The sequence below is a fragment of the Ptychodera flava genome, unplaced genomic scaffold (assembly GCF_041260155.1).
Source record: "Ptychodera flava strain L36383 unplaced genomic scaffold, AS_Pfla_20210202 Scaffold_72__1_contigs__length_606033_pilon, whole genome shotgun sequence".
Lineage (NCBI taxonomy): Eukaryota > Metazoa > Hemichordata > Enteropneusta > Ptychoderidae > Ptychodera > Ptychodera flava.
In genome coordinates this window covers 74678-97242 of record NW_027248394.1, presented here as the reverse complement: position 1 = coordinate 97242, position 22565 = coordinate 74678, and the positions used below count along the sequence as shown (strand labels likewise).

Below are 22565 nucleotides of genomic sequence, written 5' to 3'. Positions count from 1 at the left end.
TGTGTTGGACTCTTCTTTCGCTCACCCCCAACGTGACTCGCATGCCTGTGAGTACAACTAGCTACAACTTAGCACACACCTTCAGTACCCTAGTGAAGTGTAAAGTTCATATGAGCCACCACACAAAGACATGTTTTACACTACCTAACTTACATATTTTGACCAAGACCTTGAAAAAGTGGCATCGACGAATATAATAATTATTATCATTACCTTATTACCCTACTAAATCTTCTGTGGATACAGTACGGTGAAAACAAGAAAACAAGTAATAACAAGATCACAATACAGAAAACATTTTATAATAATGCAAAAGAGTAAGAACAAACAAATTATTAAGTATATGTGAGAGAGAAAAAAACCTGCTAAGTTGGCATGTATATTTTTTAAGAACATATCTCAAATACTATTTGCGAAACATAACCAGGTTTTGCATTTGGTTTTCTTCAGAAATATCCCAAAGACCAGACTATTTATAATGGATCGCAAAGTCCCCTCTGTTTGTCTTTTCAGCAACTGTGAAAAGCATATACGTGCAGAAAATGATCGAAAGGTCATCCCTAGGTGGCGCTGTCGAGGTGACCTCGCCTGTGCTGTAAAATTGCGTGTTTACAACAAGTCCTACAACTTCATCGACCGGGCGGCTGTTGAACAGTGCAATTGAAACCTTTGACCTCAAAGCAGCCGGTAACGCATCATGCAGTCGTTTTGTTGATGGTTTCGATGTCGTTAACATGTCTGACGGCGAGGAGCAGTGCAGGCTGATGGCAGTTGAAGCCGAAGCAGCGGTTCAAGAAGTCTCGTTCGCCGTCAAGTCCGTGGAGATCTCCGAGACGTTGCCGAAAAAAGATGAAGTTGTGTACCTCAACTTACTGACAAAGGAGGATGAGAAGTACTGTGTTGAGCTGTCTTTGAAAGGCTTTCGGGTGAGTAGAGAATAACAGCAAACGTGTGAATCAAAACTATTGACATGTGTTTCCGAAACCATTGAAACTATACTTTAAAGTAAAATATACACATATACGGGACGTGGCAGCTGATGATTGTTTTCAAAGTTGTTCGATATTCTACTCACGTTCAGTTGTAAGCATACAAATAACGTGTTCTGTGGATGTTGCGAGAATGAATTGCGACTCCGGCAATCGATTACATGTAACTTTCACTTCATAAGAGATGGCTTCGCTTCCAACCACCAAATTCTTTTTTCACGCTAGTCATGCAGTTTTCATATTGATCAGGGTGAACTTAATCTATACTATAAAATCTATATAGTAATCTATCGACGTGGATTTCCTGTGACAAATCGAATTACTCAGTTTCTCAACAACAAAGTACAACATATGTAGACTCATTGAAGTTGGGTTTAAAATAGTGACTTTAATTTTCTCTCATTCATCGATTGATTTCGACACTTGTCCGTTTCTCTTTATGTATTAAACTGGATCATTATGAGAAATTTTAGGTCGTTATAGCATAGACTTCTGTCCATGGTTTAGGCATTGACTCACTAGCAATGTATAGATCAAATAATGATATGCAAAATTCAACATAGAAGGGTTTTGCAACTTAGGGGCAACATCAAAAGTTCAACATAATAAATCTAACTTAATTGCTTAAGTTTGGCCTCAGACCCCCCCACCCTCCCTTCTAACTTAACTGACCTAAAATTGAAAAACATTTGCGGACTCATACCCTGTACTAATTCTTTCAAACGACGTACCATGTACCATTGAATTAAATAAAAATTGAAAAACTATAAAGTAACAAAAATACGGGTGACTGGATCGGTTTTAGCGTACAAAAAACAGCCTTGAAATCGTAAAATTTGCCAAAAAGACGTTAAATCGTTTTTGACTGCACAGAAATTAATTTGGCCAAAAACCCCCCACCCCCAAACTTAAGCAATTAAGTTTTTTTTCAAACATCGATCTTTTGACGTCGCCCCTTAGGGAGGATCAAGCATAGTGTCTGCAATGTCTAGGCAAGACGCACAATTCGTGAATAGAATATGTATTATTGAGGATCGTGAGACATGAAAGTTATTACATAAAACAGTTCATTCACTGTGTTTTGAAACAACAGAATATAATAAAAGATGAAATAAAGATAAAAAGTGTGATGCTGAATGTACTGTACAGCTGACGTCCTGTCATTTTTGAAAAGAAATTGAAATCAGCAAAAGTAGAAAAGGCAATTCACAGCAGCAATTCCAAATACCTATTCCATATACTGATCAGGGATAATGAGTTCATCAGATTAGTCAGTCATGTTAAGTTGTTATTGTAGTGTCTGCTGATTCACTGATAACATCAACTGCATGTCACTACTTCTACACTACAGCTAACAGTTTAGAGATGGTCTAATATTGCAGACAACGTACCACATGATTTTTTCCCTAATTTCACACAGTGTAACGTTTTCCCATAAAAAAATCAGCCCCAGGCATGTGTCTGTGTACTTGTGTTCACTCATTATATTTTAATGTCAGCGACCTATAATAGTAATATTTAACAAAAAAATATAGGATTGTTGCCTGTCATAGATCTGTGCTTCATGTCATGTAGATATAAATTGTTCAAATCCATTTCTACATTTATTATTTACATTTGTTATTTTGAACCTTTTGTTCACAAATTCCACACATTTTAAAATCATACTGAAAATGCAATAAATCTGTAGACATTTTCGTGAAGATCAGGCCTTATTAAAGAAATCGAAAATCTATTCAAATCTCAGCAGACGTCAATAGAAAATTTTTGCTAAAGTGTAACTTTTGATGTTTCACCATTTTGTTTTGAATATCATCTACAGTTTCTTGTTCTACTCCCCAAAGCATGTTGAGATACACAGTATTCAGCTTGTCAATACATAGACTGCATTGTTATTGTTGACAAGTGAATTTTGGTCTAAGACTAGAATTCAAATGTAAATAATACTTGTGTATTTTACACACATAGAATCTATGTTGACTAGGTCAGGTGTGTTTAACATGCTACAAGACTTTGCAATTGACATAAAAACCAAAAAAAAACCAACAAACAAACAAACAAATGAATAAAATCATAAGCAGTTAAAGCTAATAGAAAAAGCAATGTAGATATTATTTTGATGTTCCTGTGGTAATTATTATTTTTATTTTTTGTTTCATTCTTGACTCCCATATCAAGAAAGAACATATTGACACATTGCAATGTTTTTTTTATTTTTCAGTGGTGGGGTCAACCAGAGGTCATACTCTGATACAACAAAGAAACAGTAGATTTTCTGAATCATTCTGACATTATCTGATGATGCTTTAAAAGTAAAATTTACCACTTAAGATAATTTTTTATTCAGAAAATATGCAAAATAATTCAGTGATTGTTGATAATTATTGATACATTAATTGTATAAGAAATATCTTAATTTGTTTAAATGCCAAACACATTTTGCACAATAAATTCAGGAGACAGTAGCCATAACATTTGACAGTGTTGTCATTATTTTTGTTCACTGAAACAGAAACCTGTTTCAGATTGCCCCCAAAGTGTACAGAAATACAAAGGATAGGTCCTACAAACGTAACACAATGCTTATAGGTATACGTATAATATGCAATCCTATCATTGATGAATGAATTCTCAGCTGGAATAAATTAATTTCAAAAGTAACTTTGACCATTTATACATGACTGTGTTGAAAAGTTGAATTCTGGGTATTTCAACATCATTTTAGAATTAGAACAAGAAATTTCGTTTCACCAACTGATAATCAAAATAATGGAAAAGAAATCAATTGTTACTTACTGCTAATTTAGCTAACTGTATACATGAGTTCAGTAAAACACTTCAAATCATACTGGAAGTTCTACCATGAATTCAATATAAAATTTCTGTAAAATGTTGGAGAAATTTATTATTGCGTTATGACTGAAGTCATAATCAATAGTCACTGTTCAGCTGCAAGACATTCATTTTATCAATCAATTTCTTCATATTGATCTCTTTGAAATTCCATACTGTAAAGTCACTAAACGTTTTCCTGTAATATTCAAATTCCAGGAATCAAAAGGCAGAAATGGATGATGCATGCAGACTGCGTGGTTTCATCCTCTGCTTTAATCCTTTAATCATATTAATTTCACATCAGTGGATTCCAACCATTTACCAAAGTGCTAAGCTGGAGCTAAAAGTACCAGCAATGATCAAGTGTCAATAATCTAGATCTGCTTTGTGTCTGTCAGATATCCATTTCATAATTTTTTGCAGGTGTTTATTTTTATAATGGTCCCTGGAGGGAATGGGATTTATCTTATTTTCACATTTTTTCAATTCATACCAAAAGCATATATTCCCTTACACAAAGGATGGGTCTGTTAGCAGTTGAGTAATGTTCAATTGAAAAACAACATGTTTATAAACTTAATCCTGATTGGTCCATGTCACAGTTTATGGCATCCTATTGGTGTAGGTCTCTTTATAAGCCTATGAGATGCTTCCTTTGATATGTATTCAATGAAGCTTCTCACATTGTGTCATAAAAATCTATGTGGTTTCTCTGTTCACTGAACATGAATTCAATCTCATTGAAAACATGACAAAATATTGATCTGACCTAAAGTTTATCCCTTATTATCAAACATGGAAATTTAAATCTTTAGTCAAAAGTATGCAATTGTGATTATGGATTGACACCTTCCTCATGATTTCATTCTGGAAGATGAAGATACTAGTTTCATCAGGAAAACAAAAAAAACACACTCCAACCTTTGGAACTGTGTGAGAAGACTGTTCTTATGTATTTTATAGCGAGCACATTTATTTTCTTGCACTTTGGTCAAACCTCATCATTAAAATACAATAAAATTCAGTGCTGTACCAGTGGTGATGTTTTCATTTCCATGTACTGTTCTGTTCATGGGTCCAATCTCATTACAAACCCTTTGAGCACCAAAGTCAATTTTTGTGACCTTTATAAAATGTATCCCAGTCAAATTTTTTTCAGATTTTTGCCAAAATTTGATGAAAAATTGTAGCTTATGAAATGTTGATGTTGTCATTCGGTCCAAAATTATCAAAAAAATTACAGAAAAATTCATTAAAAAATTGATAAAATGTTACACCAAAATTTTAATAGGAAAAATTACAGCTCTCAAAGGGTTAACAAAATCTAGGCTACCACACAGTACTTTGGTGAACACCCTGATATCCAGAACTCAGTTGTAGCTTCACCATTGAGAATGATAAACCACACCTTTTATTCCCCTGTACATAAACTTTAAAGTCTTTTACTTTTTTATCAAAGAGAAAGATAAAACAAGTTATTGAACTACAAAATTGCATTGAAGCGATGAAGCTAATAACATACAGGGGTATAGTATTAACAATTGTCTGTATAAAATGAACGATGACCAATTAGCATAAATTAATCTATAGACCTCATTCACAGCAAGTTGAGACATATCATAAAGATATTTGAAAAATTGAAAATGAATAATGGCAGAAGTGATATAATAACTGAAAACAATATAGGCAATGGATTGTTACTTGTGAGAAAATTTGTTATCGTGTTATGCTACCGGTAAAATTTTCAATAACGCCCACATATTTGTGCAACAATACTGTTATCATTATTGAGGATAGATCCATGTGCAAGAATTAGAGATTTAAACCTTTGCACCCTGACCCCCTGGTACTCTATGACATCATCGGACATTTTGTCCGAGCCAGGTTCAAAGGGTTAAGCTGAAGATATGTGTCTCCCATATTTCACTGCATTGGATCCTTCAATGGAACAGTAGCTGTAACTTTGGATTTTCACTCGTTTTTAGTTTTAGTGTCTAGTATCAAGTATAGTGTCTTATTCTACTAAACACGTATAGCATGTTTATTTCGCCTGCCAGCACAGCATCTATCATATCATATATGCATAAAACGAACTGTTATTGTTTACATTTGAATCTAAGTCATATGTCTAGAATTCATTTGTGAACAATAATAGTGCAAATTATAAACATGTACAGGCTGAGTTGACAGCTGATACTGCATATCTTAAGATGCTCTGGGGAGTACCGGTAGAACAAGAAGTGAAATTCATTGACTTGTCAGATCTAATGTGATTAGTTTGTCTTTTCAAATTTCAAAATTGAAAGTCATGGGCACTTTCAGTCTTATTTTATTAGTTTGTCTATGCAGACTTAAATCAAAAATTCATTGACTCGTCAGATGTAATGTGATCGGTTTGTTGTCTATTTTCAAATTTGAAATTCGTTGACTTATCAGAGCAATAATGAAAGCCCACAAAATCTGACATTACCTGACTTCAAACTTCCAGAAAATTCAATCTTGGGAATATTAAATTTCAATGAACACTGTTTTCGTTAAGGGAAGTACCCGTTGAATTTTACTGAGATTAGCAAGTCAAGTTACCATGGTTTCCCTCAGAATGTCAATACAATCCAATCAGGTAACAGACTACTGGAATGGTGGTGGTATTCCTAAAAACCTTTTCTTTATCAACACCGTACCGCAATTTATGCTCTGCATAATTTATGATTTTCCAGTGTTTGATGTTGATCATCTTTGCAACATAATAAAACACTGAGAGGCATGGATTCCACCTTTTGACTTTCAAACGTCAGAGACTGGTGTCAGATTACAGCATGGATTATGGTCTGTTTTTCCACGGGGGATTTCTTGATGTTTAAAGAACAAGTAAAGTACATACCGGTATTAAGACAATTACAGAAATGGTACTAGAATTCCTACACAGTTTACCTGTCTTTCAAATCCTTGGCAAACACACACACACACACACACAGGTACATGTGTACAGATGCCTTGTGGAAATTACAGTGCTCAATGCCAAACGAGTGTTATAAACAATGACAAATTGTTATTGTTTATATACAAACACAAATAAACATAAATGACCAAAAGTATAAAGTAATTATATTGGTATGTTTCACGCATCTTGCAAATACAAGATTGCAAGATACCTGTAACATATGTTACAGACTCTATTGCTTTGTACTAGTAGAAATTAATGTTACATGCAATGGTTTCATTTACCAATTGTGCTTTTTAGTCATAATGATAGCCTCTTGTACAGCAGTGATGGTCCCTCATGGTATGACATCATTCACTGATATAAATGAAAAGTTGAAAAGATAGTTTGTTTTCTCAACACAAATTAGTCAAAAAGTGATGCAATTTTTCCCAACATTATAGGGCCTGTAATGCTAACTTTTGATGGTTTTTTCGTTATTTTATTGTATATATCAATTGCAACTTCTTATTCTACTCCCCAAAAGAATGTTGAAACATTCACCATGTCAACTTAGCGTCTATACATGTGTAAAATACATTGTTATTGTTTACATTTGAATTCTAGTCTGGACCAGAAGTCAGTTTTCGACAATAAAAATGCAGTGTACACATGTATGGGCTGAGTATACCGATACAAGCTGAATATTATATTTTTATTTTTTATTTTTTTTTATTTTTCCATCATCCAACGGGCGCTAGGCGCTATTCCATTTACAGGATGAGGTACCCATAACCCACTACCCCAATGGAGCACTTAGGAGTAAAGTGCCTTGCTCAAGGGCACAACACGGAGCTAGAGTCTCGAATTCACCGTCCACCGACAGTGAATCCGCTACTCTGGATCTACCGGGACTTGAACCATTGGTCCACGGTGCCTCCCAAAATACTGTGCATATCAACACAGAGAGTAGAACAAGGAACAAGGAATTTTGCTTCACTTTAAAAATAAAAATGATGAAAAAATTATCAAAAGTTAGCGTTACTGGCCCTTTAAGTTTAATGTAAAGTTACACACATGTAGCATGCAGTCAGAATATGCATTTTAGTAAAAAGCCCAGGAGATACATAGAAAAATTAAAGGACTGAAACACACCTTGATTTAGAAAGGGGTTGAAAATTGGTTCAAAAACTTTTGAAAGTGACATAGAATTGAATTTTTGAAAACTTTTGTTACAGAATTAATAAAGAAGTGTAGTTTCATTCCAAATTATGACATACGTGTACTTGGGACATGACAATTTTTAACTAGGATTTTTGTATGAATGTTGACTATAAAAATGTTTTGTTTGATTCAGAGTAAACCACAGTCCGGATGTCTGTTCCTTGGAAGCATTAAATAGTTGTAAACAAACCGCCAAGTCTAAAAATAGGTAATTAAGGGTCCATTGTTTTATTTTATTGGTCTGCTGGCAAGATGGACAAAACCACTGAGTGTTCTCTGTAAGGCAGCATGCGCCTCGAAGTGAAAGACTTTTTAGCTCAAACTTTCCTGAATGAAACTTTCGACCATCCTCTTACCAAATCAGCAATAAAACTCGAGGTCATGGTGCAGAGTGTAGAACTAGCGAAAAATCGCCGAACATTTTGCAATATTTGAAACTTAAAATGGCCGCCATCCCTGTGTTAATCTATGGGTAAAAATTAAATTTCGGATTTTCAAAAACTAAGATGGTGAAAGTTTTTTTTCTTCAAGAGCTTTAAAATGAGCCCCCACATGTGATAGATCAGAAAAGAATTGTAGAAATTTGAGAGTCGGATATCTGTCCCTGAGGTGCGTTCTACTGTAAGTTAGCACTATAGGAACAAATATTCCAAGTCTCAAAATTTTACAATACTTTTTTGGTCTACCACTTGTTTGGGCTCATTTTGAAGCTCTTGGAATAGGGAAAATTTTCATAATCTCAGTTTTTTGAAAATTAATGAGTACCCCTTCCAAGTAGTATTAACACATAGTCGGAAGCCATTTTGAATTTCAAAGTCAGTAAATATTCGGTAATTTGCTTCTCTGATACCAAATTTCGCATGGTGATCCTTGATTTTCATTTCAAAGGTGAACGATTTAAAGTTTACTCATAGAAAGTTTGAAGTTTCAAGGTGCAAACTACCTTAATGCTGGTGTTGTCTGCAATAAAGGCAGTGTATAACTTACAAAGGCCTACATGTGTATGAGATGCAAGATTTTTCAGTATTTTAATCATTTACTTTACACTTCAATGTAGAACATTTAGCTATACCTGGTACATACCTAAGGATGAGCACACATGTATTTTTAGCCATGGAATTGGACTGCTTATTAAATTTTACTACTGTTATAAACTGGTGCAGCATTCATAAACTGCTGATGTGCAGCATGCTCCGAAGGTTATATCTGATTGGTCGATTGTCACTGTTCACAGCAACTTAGGGAGTCTTTCTGTATTTTTATTATGGTAAGATTCAGCCACCAAATTGGACATCAGCTTCCAAGACGTTGCACATCAGCCTTTCATAAATATCTGCATCTATGAGATCATACAAAAGACAATAATCAAGGTGCTACACCCATTAGAGTAGAATTTCACTGACACAACCTTGGGTCATCAACTTGAACACATGGAAATGAATGCCATCTGCTGTGACATTTCATCCTGTTTTTCTTTACATGTCGAGTATTTGAAAATAGCAGGAAAGTTGTGATTAAAGTCTTCTCAATTTCTTACCAGTTCAGTTGCAAATTAATATTATCATGACATAGTTTAAGCAAACATCATAATTTTTGTGGAATTAGAAAAATATCTTAGAATGTTTGTCAACATTTTCATTAACTTTGAGATCTTGGCCCTTTAAGACCCAAGTAACTGTAACTTAGGAATATTTTTATTGGTAGTTTTGTTTGATGAAATACACTTTCAAGGTGTACTTGTTGAAGCATCTTGAAATTTCCAGTATTTGCTTGTCAACAAACACAGTGGATTTTTCATGTTTGAGGTCCTTTAGTATTTTTGTAGAGTCTTGGCAGAAATTCAATCATAAACAATACAAATGAAACCACAGTCTCTATGACAGTAGGGCATTCACTGTGTAACTAATCTAACATGACTGGGAGTGCAACCATCTGATATAGGCTCATTGTTGACAAGCTGAATACTGGATATTTCACTGTGTACCTAATCTAACCTGACTGGGAATGCAACCATCTAATAGTAATACAGGATCATTGTTGACAAGCTGAATACTGGGTATTTCAATCCTGAAGGAAGCAAATGAAGAAATTTTTATTGACATACAGAATAAAATGTCAGGAAACAAAATGTTCAAATTTCACAGGCTTTGAATGTCAACCACCGTGGTGGAATAAATATTGTGTTTTGATCAATTCAGTGTATTGACACTTATTGTTTGCAACCCAAATCACACAATAAACTGTCTGGTGGACTGTCACACAATCCATAATGGCTGTTAATTTTAAGCATTATTGCACATGTCTGCAGCCAAATATGATAGTACGGTACAATAATAGCAGAGTGTCAAGTACATTGACTGTCTGTGTAAAACTGTGTGTATATGTAGTTCAGTAGAGATAGGTGTGGATACATGTACGGTACTCACATACACAAAGGTTTTACAATTCGTCGCGTCAGTGGAAGAAGGTCGTAACTGACATTTTTGATGAAAATCAGTTTTTATCAAATTATGATTTCTTGTTATCTAATACATCTGCTGAATGTCAATTTTAGTAAACTTTCTCGCGAAAAGGTGAAAAAAAATAGATTTTTTAGTTTTGATCGTATCCCCCTCTCGGTTTAGCAGTAAGGTCGTAACTGCTGCAATAAGGTCGTATCTGCAGTTAACGCTTGTGCAGAAAGGTCGTAAGTGTTAGATACGACCTTTTGGGGTCGTGCTGTACGGATGCCAGAATAAATGCAATAAGGTCGTAACTGCAGTGACGAATGCTTATTGGCGAAACACAAAGGTATTTTAGATGGTATCAGAATAAAATGCAAAAATTATGTTACTATTATGTACGGGCCCTTCCCAAATGTAGTAGGAGACACGCACAGAGTGATTGGCATTGCGATAGGTATCAAAACAGGCTGGTCGTAAAGTGTTTACCACATTGTTGTAAAACGGTGAGTGTCGATGTTGGGCGCCGTGTATTGAAGCAATGCCGTAAAACGGTATGATGCGCCCAACAACACGCATCCCACGTACGTTGAGCAGAGAACTGCATCTGGTAAGTCTTGTGTTTTCTCCTACCATACGGCCGCACTCGTACTCGTCTGTGTTCAAAAGAATGCCAAATAAAACTGCTAATATGTGAAGGCAATATAGGCGAAAACAAAGTGTACGAGAAACAAACTACACGATCATTCAGCTGATGTCGTCGAACTTACAAACTACACGATCATTCAGATGATGTCGTCGAACTTGACTGAAGTAAAGGGCACTTCGCCTCTGTGATGACGATTGGTGATAGCTTTGCGAAGTCAGTGAAAGTTGTATTACTTTGTACTGTCTACATTTGCATCAAGGACGTGTAAATCCCAAGTGAGGCTGCCAAAGCAACATTGCGTTGCATCAAAAGTGTTATTATTGAACATGGTTGTAAACCGGAATCAATTGTGATTGTGCAGGACGGGGCGCTCCTGTTACGTTGTTTGTGACCGGGCCGCATTTAAACAACTTCATTCAAATTTCAATCAGAGCGGCCTTCCGCTACACTGTCTACAGTCATTGCAGGTACCGAATCAATAGCCTAAAAACATTTCCATTTCAGATTATGTTGCCACATTAAACTTTTCTGCAGTGGTATGTTCCACTACGTTATGTCACATCGCTTGGTGAGCCATGAGAGGATTCTCGAGTGAGGTAGGAATATTCATTTTCTTTGGACTGTGAACTTGGAAAGGAAAGGAAAGGAAAGGAAAGGACAGAATTTGTATTTGCTCATGAACAGTAACATGTGATTTAAAGTACGCTAGAAGCCTTGCCAGTTTGAGTGGTATGGCTTCCATTAGCACTCAGGTGTAAAAAATGTATCCTCTTTGATTCTAGTTTACTAACACCAGAGATAATGTGACCTTGTTTGACATTATCACATTACATTAAAGCCACGCAGCTGCAACCTTTAATGGATTATTCACTATTTTTGTTTTTGTTTACTCATGTTCTACTTCCAAAAGCATGGTGAAATTCTCAGTATTTAGCATGTCAATATAACCATGTGCAGTACTGTAGGTGATTTTATTGTTGACATGTGAATTTTATGCCCATTCAAAATCACTCCCAATAAACATCCGTGCAAACACAAAATTAATCTTCAAAACCGTATGTCCCGGCGCCAGCCTTTAATAAGTTTCTTGCAATTTAATACCCAAACACTTAATACTGTTTTTTCTCTGTTTTTTTTTAGAATGGACTCATGCCAAGAATGCATTTGTTTGTCTTCAGAGCTAGATTATAAAAATAACGCGTTTCAAACCCTCAAGGGTATACAGTTACAAGCAACTACTAGACTAAGACGGCAGGCTCTGCAGTCATACACAGGCAGGTATCTACAGTTCAAGTGGATATACCATGTAAAAGCGAACCGGCTGCGTTTGAAGATAATTAAGCAAGAAATAACTTTTACTCGATTGAAAATAATTCGTCATATGATTGATCATCATACAGCAGAACGTGACAAAGAGAACATAGAACCACAGTGGATAGAGGGACTGTGATAGAACAATATGATTGAGTATAGTTTTGAAAGTGACGATGATGATATACCACTGAGTGTTATTCAGTCAAAGTTAAGTCCAGATAAACATAACTTGCACAGTGAGTCTTGTGCTGATGTTGATATAGCTGTCAATAACGGTGAGGATGATAGTGGTGTTGGTGGTGGTGATGACGATGAGGTTGATAATGAAAATGATGATATTCCTTTAAGTGTATTGAAACAAAAACTCTCAGTTAAAGACATCCTAGAAACAGCTGCCACTTCTGGTATACTGCTTGATATAGATAATGATGTAGTCACTGGAGATGATCCTTTTCTCTGCAATGCCACAATTCCAATCAACCAAAATACTGATGGTGTGTATGAGTGCGATAATAGCATTAGCTGTCCTAACAACATTCCGTGCAACTCAATCAATAACACAACTATAGATGTCCATGAAAATCAGTCAAGCTACAGTGTTACTTTTGAAGTTAGGCAGAATGATATCAGTGTAACTCATCCACAAATATTTCCTGATATTACTGAGTCAAGCAGACCAAGTGTGAGTGTAACAGATACCACTCTGCCCACTTCAAGTGATAACACTTTTACAGATTTACATGTATATCAGCCAAACTACAGTGTTATTGGTGCTGATATCAGCGAATCAAGCTTCAGTCCAGGGGGTCATTTACTTTTCAGTAATAATGATGCAGTTTCCAGTTGGCCTAATCAAAATCCACAGATAGGTAGTGTGTGTGAGCTTTATGACAGCTGCAGTGCTATAGAAGCTGCTCAGTGTAGCCGTGATATTGTCAGTGATGAGGTCAGTCATGCTAACCCTACTGATGTCATTGGTGACCCTGGTTCTACCTCCATCAATAGTCCCGAAGTCAGTCACAGTGAAGCAGATAACTTGGTAGATGATTCAAGTAGGAGTAGGTTACGTTTTCGCAATGTCACAAATTGGAAGCGGAATATTCAGAAAAGGCTCAGAAATTCAGGTCAAGAATACACTGCTCACACGGGTAAAAGAGTCTGTGCAAGGCAGATGATATATCATCAGTGTCGATGTAACATGGATTGTTCAAACATTTTCATTAGAAGAACGTCAAGATATTTTCAGTAAATACTGGAACCTAGGAAGTTATGAACGTCAGAGAGACTTTATTAAGGCACATGTAACAAAGATAGGAAAGAAGAGAGCAACAGTCACAGGAAATTCACGAAGAGAGAATACAATTATATACAACTTGCCAAAACATTGCGATAAACAGAGAGTGTGTAAAGATGTCTTCCTGAAAACACTTGATGTTGGTGAAAAGACTGTTGCCTACACACTGGTAAAGCGACAAAGTATAGACTCACAGGATGGACGAGGTAAAGGTGCAGTACCTGGTGCAATCACAGAGGAAGATAAAAACATTATCCGAACTCACATAGCATCATTTCCTGCAGTTGAATCACACTACTGTAGGAAAAGTTCAAACAGGAAGTACCTTGAATCAGGGCTATCTATTGGCACCATGTACAGGATGTATGTTGAGGAGTGTAAAACAAAGGACCGCACACCAGTAAAAAAACATGTATATCAATCTATATTCTCTGGAGAATTCAACCTCGGCTTTCATGTGCCAAAAAAGGACAAATGTGCATTCTGTGAGACATATAATAACATGAGTAATGAAGACCAAGTGAAGAGTAAAGAACAGTATGACAGTCATATCAGAAGAAAAGTAGCTGCACGGTTGAAAAAGCAAACTGACAAAAATAGAGCAGTATTACACAATAATATTGCTGCCGTAAATTTTGACTTACAGAAAGTCCTTGTTACACCCAAATGTAACGTTTCTGACTTCTATTACAGTAGGAAACTGAGCACATACAACCTATCAGTTTATAATATGGCAACCAGAGAAGCAAAGTGCTACATGTGGCATGAAGGCGAGGGAAAGCGAGGAAGCTGTGAAATATCTACCTGTCTGTACAAATACAATGTCAGTCTTGGGGCAAAGGATGAGGTAATATACTACTCAGATAGCTTTACTGGCCAACAAAGAAACAGTTTCTTCTCAGCCATGTGCCTATACTCAGTTGTAAATCTGCCGATAAACACAATAACCCACAATTATTTTGAGAGAGGTCATTCTCAAATGGAAGGGGACTCTGTCCATGCTACTATTGAAAGAGCTGTGAAACATGTCGATGTGTTTGCCCCGAGTGAGTGGTATACAGCAGTATCAATGGCCAAGAAAAGTGTACCAGCATATAGAGTGCATGAATTGAAACACACCAACTTCCTTAATTTCAAGGACCTTGTCTGTAATACAGTATCCAACCTTCAGTGGTGTGACAATGACACAAAGATCAGATGGAACAAAATCCATTGTTTCCAGTATAGGAAGGAAAGCCCAACTAATATCTTCTTCAAATATGACATCGCAGATTCAGAGTTTATGTCACTCAACATCCTTTTGTCAAGAGGAAGGAGAAGAAGACAGATGGCAGACATGCACAACTATCCTCTGAAGGCGGCATATGGGAAAGCTGTCCCAATCGGCATGCTGAAGTACCAAGATCTAGCAGCTCTCTGCAGCAAAGGCCTCATCCCTACCAAATATCACGAGTTCTATGCCAAACTCCCTTGCAGCATAGCTTCCAGAGAGAGACTGGCTGAGCCAAATGAGGATGAAGACTCCGACTAAATGAATTTCAGCATGACTGACCTCTGTAACTGAGACAAAAATAGTACAATAACATGTCCTTGAAATCCTATAAAATAAAATCTGAGAGTAACTGACCTCTGTAACTATGAGATAAAATAATATAATAATATGGCCTTGAAATCTTAAAACAAATTAATTCTCAGCATGACTGACCTCTGTAACTGTGAGATAAAAGTATAACACATGACTTTGAAAACTTACAACATGTGAAACACCACATTATCACCACTATTAATCCCCTTCAAACGTAATCAGAAGGGACTTGTGCATTGGGCGCTGTTAGTCCATCCTTTTCTCCGTCGTCTGATCTCCGCCCATATGCATGCCCTCATCCGTCCATCCATCCATCCATCCATTCATCCAACTGTTTGCAAGTCTGTCTGCAGGCATTACTTAAACGTGCCTGAAACAATATTTTTTTCAACTTTGTACAAGGTCAACACAATGTCATGTTAACCAACACGTCAGTGTGTTTAATGAAATGTAAATAAGTCATATTCTTAACACAGAAAAAGTGTTTTATTGTTGGATTTAATGAAACTGTTGACTGTAAGATTTCTGCGTTTATATACATGTTGGACAAAATTTAAATCAGTTTTTCTAAAAAAAACCAAAAAAAACAAACAACAATGCACTATTGCCAAAGTGTTTGAACATTTTACATTGACTTAACAACTACTGCCAAAGTTAATTTTTCTAAACAATGAATTTACAACTATTTTTTATTACAAGGGATTGTTGCAATGAATGGTTGTATGAATTTGTACAATGAGTTTACTACTGTAAGTTGGCCAATGAACTTTTCAACACCTCAGTGTTTTTTTCAATACCTCAGGATTGTTAATGTTGGATTTAATGAAGCCGTTGACTTTAAAACTTCTGCGTTTATATACATATTGGACAAAATGATGTTACAATGTAAAATCAAAAAGCAATTTAAAGAAAAAAAACTTAACAATGCACTATTGCCAAATTGTTTGAACATTTTACAATGACTTAACAACTACTGCCAAAGTTAATTTTTTTACAATGAATTTACAACTATTTTTTATTACAAGGGATTGTTGCAATGAATGGTTGTATGAATTTTTACAATGAGTTTACTACTGTAAGTTGGCAAAAACATTCTTCAAACACCTCAGTGAATGCACTTTTTTCAACGGAATATTTCAGTGAATTTATTTATTTATTTTACTTTAATTAAATTTAATTATGAATACATTCAATGGCCATTCCCATAATTAATCCTTTCAGGCCTGACAATTTCTAGATTGATAATATTTGGCTGTGATATGAGGCAAGCATACAAGAACTTCAATATTACATGAAGGTTAATCTCTATGTCAGACTATAAGTTTACTGTATTATAGGTTTAGACACAAACAAAAATATCCCCTGGCTGAAATTTCTGCAAACCTCTGGCATTGTCTTGGTATCCTGGCTTGGTCAGCTCTGCCTGTTACAGACATGTAAGTTAATTTCAAAAATTTCAGTCAGGGTCAAAAGCAGAAACAGACTCCATTTTTCTGTTGGTGCCTATTCATGTTGATTAACAAGCCTTTCAATCATTCAGTCTGTTGTGCAATGGATGCTCTGTAGAAGAAAGTCTGACACTGGGATTAAACTGTGATGCAATGTTGAATTCTTTGCCTGACCTTCTGAAAGTGTACATAAAATTATCTTACTGTAGTTTGAGCAAGGCAAGGAAATTTAGGCCTGAAAGGATTAATTAATATAATATCTGGCTATTACTTTTGAGAGATTTTTTGCAGGAATGCTACTTGTGTTGACTTTAAACAACCAAAGAAATTGTGCATCAATAAATGAATTACAGTTCAGGAAAAAATGTGAAGTAATAGTTCAGTGCATGACACAGTTGCATACACTAAGACAGAGTGGCTGTAACTAGGGCCTCTGTTTTCAACAAAATTGTTCTGTATCAGACTCACATTGGTTTAATATGCCTTCTATTGAGTTGATATGTCTCGATTTCCAACTTGTGCGTAATAGTTCAATGTGTGAGAACTGTCCAAGTTCTCTATGAAGTTTTCTTTCAGAGAATAATTATCATGTAAATTTAAAAAGCTTAGTTCAGAACATCAAAACATGTTTTTGAAAAAAAATTAAAACAATTTTTTGTGAAAGACTGAGAAAAATGAAAAGCCTGAAAACAGTAACCGAATGTACTATTTATGTGTGATCCAAACAAACAAGCAAACAAACAAACAAACAAAACTTATCACAATTAAATAACACTTGTGTTAACTTCTCACTCTATGACCTATGCTTAAACAAAACAGGAGTATATTTTATCATTAAAATGACACTGGACATATTTGTGGCCATTTATTCAGTAATTGGTAAATGAGTTTAACTCTTCAAGCTTGATGGTTGCAGTGTGGCATGTGTTCAATTGTTTATCGACATTTAATTTCCTTTTAGATTCTACTCCCAAGCCAGCGCATTGGAATGTTTTTGAGCAAATTGTGCTGTCCGACGTTGAGGGCGCAAGGTAAAGCAGCCCGGGTACCATGCAAGATATGAAATAAAACGAGGAGTAATTGAGAAAATTTATAAGGTTTGGGGAAGAATCTCCATTATTCTGAGTGATTATAACGATATGGAAGCCAGGGTTAGCATATATATCCTCCAATTCTATTCGAAAAGGTTTGTGGCGTGTGGGTTCCTCTGACCCTGAGGGCGCTATACTAAGGAAGTCTGTAAAACTGAAAAAAATGCTTCTCCGCTCGAGATCAAAACATTTTCTATCTTTGACATCCATTCATGTAAATCGTACGACCCGGTGTCAATGTAAACTACACTACTGACATCAAAGTTATGTGATACTAGGTAAGAAGCGGCAGTTACGACCTTTTGACACTGAAAACATACCATGAGTTTTCCATGCAATAAGGTCGTATCTGCCACTTACGATCTTTTTGATCTCTTTTTGGTCCACTTCCTGGGTCGTATCTACATTTTTCGCCTAAAAATATTTATTTAAAAGACTTTTCGAACCAAGAAATTAATGAGTAGAGCCCAAAAATTATTTTTTCGGGGACCGCTGACTTTAAAATTTCAATATATTTATATTTTTGCTGAAAATCAGTTTTATTCCTCTCCTGTAAAATTTGGTGAAACGCACTTACGACCTTCTTCCACTGACGCGACGAATTGATTTTGGTGAAAATCCCAATGTGAATACAGTGTAGTTGACACAAGGCTGGAATAGTACATCGCTAAACAAATTTTTAAAATTTGTTTTCCTGTGAAAAATAAAACCAGAGACAAATGTTTCATTAAAAGTATGTTTGATTTGAATCAATTATTCGTTTGTTGTGTCTACCGGATATTAACATTTTTATATACTTTCTAAAAGATGATGGTACATCTGTTATGTCAGCTCCTGTACACAGCAGTGACAAAATGCAGTATTTGCTGTATCATAGCAGTAACGTAGTTAAAATGGTCACAAATTCAACAATGATCTGAATCCAATGAAAAGTAAAAACTTTGGTGATAAGAACTCCTCAGATAAAACAGATGCTAGATTAAGGGATGTGTCAAAGGTGTTATAAATAGACAACTTCTGTCTTGTTTCAGCTTAAAGTTTTGAACAGACAAGACATTCAATCGGTCTGGGGTTTCTATCCAGTTTTGCCCAAAAGTGCTATGTGTTGTAGCAATAGCAAGGTGTTTTTGTACAAAATCCATGTGATGAGTGATTCCGTTTTATAACTATTGATAATGGCTAAAATAAATATTCTTCAGAAAGTTTTAAATTACAAGACCAAATTACAGATATTTTGGACATCAAGTCAGGAGAATGCCAGTGAACTTCCAAGTAACTTAACCTTTATTTCCGTGGCTGTGGTGGTAAAGTCTGTAATTAAAGGGAGGGGTAGCCGGAACTGTGCTCAAAGGTTGTCAGGGACCTGTACGACCGATGTAACCACTGTATCTAGGGTACATTGGCGATTGATGAAAGTTGAAACATGTTTGTTAACAATGAATATTGTAAAATTGAAATGTTGATAAGATGCATCTGGATGTCATGCATGAAATACATTGTTTGTAAACAAGAAAGTTGCATACACGCAGTTCCGACGACCCACTCCCTTTAACCATATCAAATTACTGATAAGAAACCATCAATTTGCTGAATAGAAAGTTAAATTTACCATTGCATGGAAAGATTTCACTCTCCCAAATGTATGGTTGTTTTGGTAACAATGAAGTCATATTCTACGGTATACGGTATTGATAGCACATGAGTCATTATATTCATTATAGAAAATACATATGGTAGTCTCTCAGTGTGAAAACAGCTCTGATTTTATACAATAATTCATGTAACTTCAGCAAGTTTCTCTTTATTTAATTTACCATCCCTTATTGTTGTTATTTTCACAGGTGGTTGGAAGAAGTTTCAATGAGAATGGGGACACTTCAAACAATAAGTATTTCGAAACCATATATGCCTTGTTGGATCAAGTCAGCCCGGGGTATCGGCTGTCCTTTGGAGAAGCCTTAGTGGATAAACTTGCCATGCTACAACAGCAAACAGAGGATAAAGAGGACGAAGAGTTGAAATGAAAATAGCTTGGTTGCCATGGCTATCACCATTCGCAGCTGAAATCCATTCATCCCACGGCCTTTGGAACAACTCTATAGTTTTCAGTCTTACACTGGACTGATTGCTAAAAATCGGAATGAATGGATTGTCATAACTTGTACGACAAGAGGACTTGCAAAAATGGAACGTTTTCTACCTTTGAAATATCAAGTGCAATACAAGATTCCTCTCGTCTGTGGTCTGGTCTGCCCATCTTCAGGGGTTATACCACCCCTAAAAAGCATTTTACAATGGGAAGTTCCCATTGTAGTCAGGCAATTCCACAGGGAAATGGCAGTAGGAGCATCTATTTTATTATGTCTGTTTGTTGCTGATTTTGCAAGGAACATTATTGTGTAAAGTGCACACATTTTATACTACATATTTACAATAGCATATATCTCCTGTAAAACTTTTTGCACCAATTTCCTGATGAAGCTAAGAGCTCAAAAATAATGTGACTGGACCAAAGTTTGGATGAATGAGACACAAAACATGTCTGTTAAAGGCAAGCAGCTGTAACTTTCAATGATATTTTTCACTATTTTTGTTTTGTATGACAACAGCAAGTTCTAGTTCTGCCCACAAGCTTAGCTTGTCACCACAGTATGTATATGTGTTCAGTTCACTGTTGTCTTTTTGCATTTCAATTTTAGTCCGGACTAAAATTCACCTGTCAACCATAACAATGCAGTCTACCGGTGTACAGGCCGAGTTGGAAAGCTGACTACTGTGATGTTAACATGCTTTGGGAAGTAGGACAACTGTTGTGGACATGCAAAACAAAATATGAAAAAATTCGTCAAATTTGAAGTTGGAGTGGTTAATACCAACTTATAAAGTTTGGTAGGTTAATTTACCCAACTTACAAAATCCATTGATCAAAGTCTTATTGGTACTGTAATCTTGATTTTCATTAATAGAAATGTAGAGATAAAATATGAAGATAATATACACAATGAAAGCACTGTTTGTATTTATTCCCCCGGTTTGTGCTTCCTTACCCAGTTTGTGCTTCATGTGTCTAGGATAGTTGGCCTAGGGACAGATTTCTCTCAAAGTCTTACAAAACTTGTCTGGTTTGCAGCTTGAGTCCTTTTGGAAGCTGAAAGACAATTAACTTTTTGCTCACTTGTGTCAGTGTTGGCTTGTTTTCACTCTCAGTACAATGTACAGAGAATACAGCAATTGGAATTTCACATATTACCATTTGTAATGCCAGTTTGCTTCTCTTAATATCCTACAATCTATTCTATGGCCTCTTCATGTTTATTTGTTATCATGGGAAGAAACAGTTTTGAGCTGTGCTCCAGCAAATGATTTAAGTGTAAAACATTGAGGATATCCACCCTAGGGTCACACCCAGGAAGATTTCCAATGAAGTGTGTATTTAAAATTAATAGTTTGTGGAATTCAGTTTATTGCTGTTAAATATCCTAGTGTAGCAAAACTAGCAGTACTGTTGGCATAGCATAATCACACTCAGCTGTTTTTATTACCTCTAGTTTGTGCAAAAATTCTGAAAGAATGCAGCTAATCTGGAGTGTAACACCAGTGTCAGGCCGTAACATAGAACCATTTGGTAAAACCACTTTACAAGATATGCATACAAACCCATACAAAGACATTTAATCTAGAAAGGCCATAAATTTTTGTAGTTCATTGTTGGAACCTTTTTACAAGCTTAGAGCTGCACATTAACCATTGCTTGACTCACTGTAAACACTATTCATACAACACTACTTTTGTCAAGGGAATTTGTCTAGGAGCTATTCACAACAAAGGTTTGGCGATCCAGTCATTACATCACAGCGATGTGGGTCAGTGGGGACCAGCGTCTGAAGAGGTCTGAGTTTAAAGGTCATCAGGGTGCTTTATGGCTTAATGTCATGAATTGGTCAGTGTAGATATGGGTCATTCTCCCCAGGGGGTGGGGTTGGTGTGTAAATGGTCAGTGTAGATATGGGTCATTCTCCCCAGGGGGTGGGGTGAGGTGTAAACCATGATGATTGCAGCTGAGATATTTTGGAATTACATATCAATTTAAGTTTTGGAGTGCAAGTTTCTATATTCATGTAGAGCTTTCAGTCTCTTTTTCAGCATATTTTGCAACATCTTATTTTCTTACCGGCAAAATATAAGACTGATTCTATTTGAAAGTCCTTGAGGATGGCTTTAATACCTGACAGTTTTATTGTGAAATAAGAGTGAAGTCTTGTTCCCTGCCTCATTGCTGCACTGGCTAAACTGTGCTGACGGAAAATGTCAGATATGTGCTGTTCTATCCATGACAGTCATTGAACATCTTTAATGAGAATTGTGATAGACAACATGTATCCAAGATGCATAGATGGAAGTGTTTATTGATGATGTCAAAACATGCTCAAGCATCCATCAACTGTTGATGGAGCATTCAGTACGGTGACAAGGATAGAAGTGGGCTTTCAACCAGACAAGCCTAGCACCATGCCGATGTTGTGAGAGATTCAAACCAATGCAGATTTAAACTTGATGAAATGTTGCCTGATACTGGATACCTTTCCATGAGCATGGCACAGCCAGCTGCAAAAGGGTGCAGGGACCCAGAATATAAGGAGTAGAACAGACTTGCCTCTTGAGGGCGCTGTCAGCAGTCAAATGGAGAGACCAAATTTTGCATTTGTACTGAACAGAGCAATAAACTGATGTTAATACTTTTGGAAAAAAATATTGTTGCGATAATAAAATGTTTG

The 22565-nt window shown here is 36.0% G+C and overlaps 2 protein-coding genes across 2 annotated transcripts; both read left to right on the top strand.

Annotated features, from left to right (window-relative positions):
- Positions 1-588: 588 nt before the first annotated feature.
- LOC139128822 (GSK3-beta interaction protein-like) lies at positions 589-20797 on the top strand. The gene is made up of 2 exons (XM_070694531.1): positions 589-926; positions 19632-20797. Exons 1-2 carry the CDS (start codon positions 735-737, stop codon positions 19812-19814), a joined length of 375 nt encoding a protein of 124 aa, XP_070550632.1. The 5' UTR covers positions 589-734; the 3' UTR covers positions 19815-20797.
- On the top strand, positions 9654-13621 carry LOC139128829 (uncharacterized). The gene is made up of 3 exons (XM_070694535.1): positions 9654-11019; positions 11563-11654; positions 12199-13621. Exon 3 carries the CDS (start codon positions 12518-12520, stop codon positions 13619-13621), a length of 1104 nt encoding a protein of 367 aa, XP_070550636.1. The 5' UTR covers positions 9654-11019; positions 11563-11654; positions 12199-12517.
- Positions 20798-22565: the final 1768 nt, after the last annotated feature.

What these genes read in the sequence shown, in the direction of transcription:
- LOC139128822 (XM_070694531.1), top strand. Translation starts at nt 735, where the DNA reads ATGTCTGACGGCGAGGAGCAGTGCAGGCTGATGGCAGTTGAAGCCGAA. An exon ending in TGTCTTTGAAAGGCTTTCGG is followed by an intron (nt 927 to 19,631) that starts GTGAGTAGAGAA and finishes TTATTTTCACAG; the next exon opens with GTGGTTGGAAGAAGTTTCAA.
- LOC139128829 (XM_070694535.1), top strand. Translation starts at nt 12,518, where the DNA reads ATGATTGAGTATAGTTTTGAAAGTGACGATGATGATATACCACTGAGT.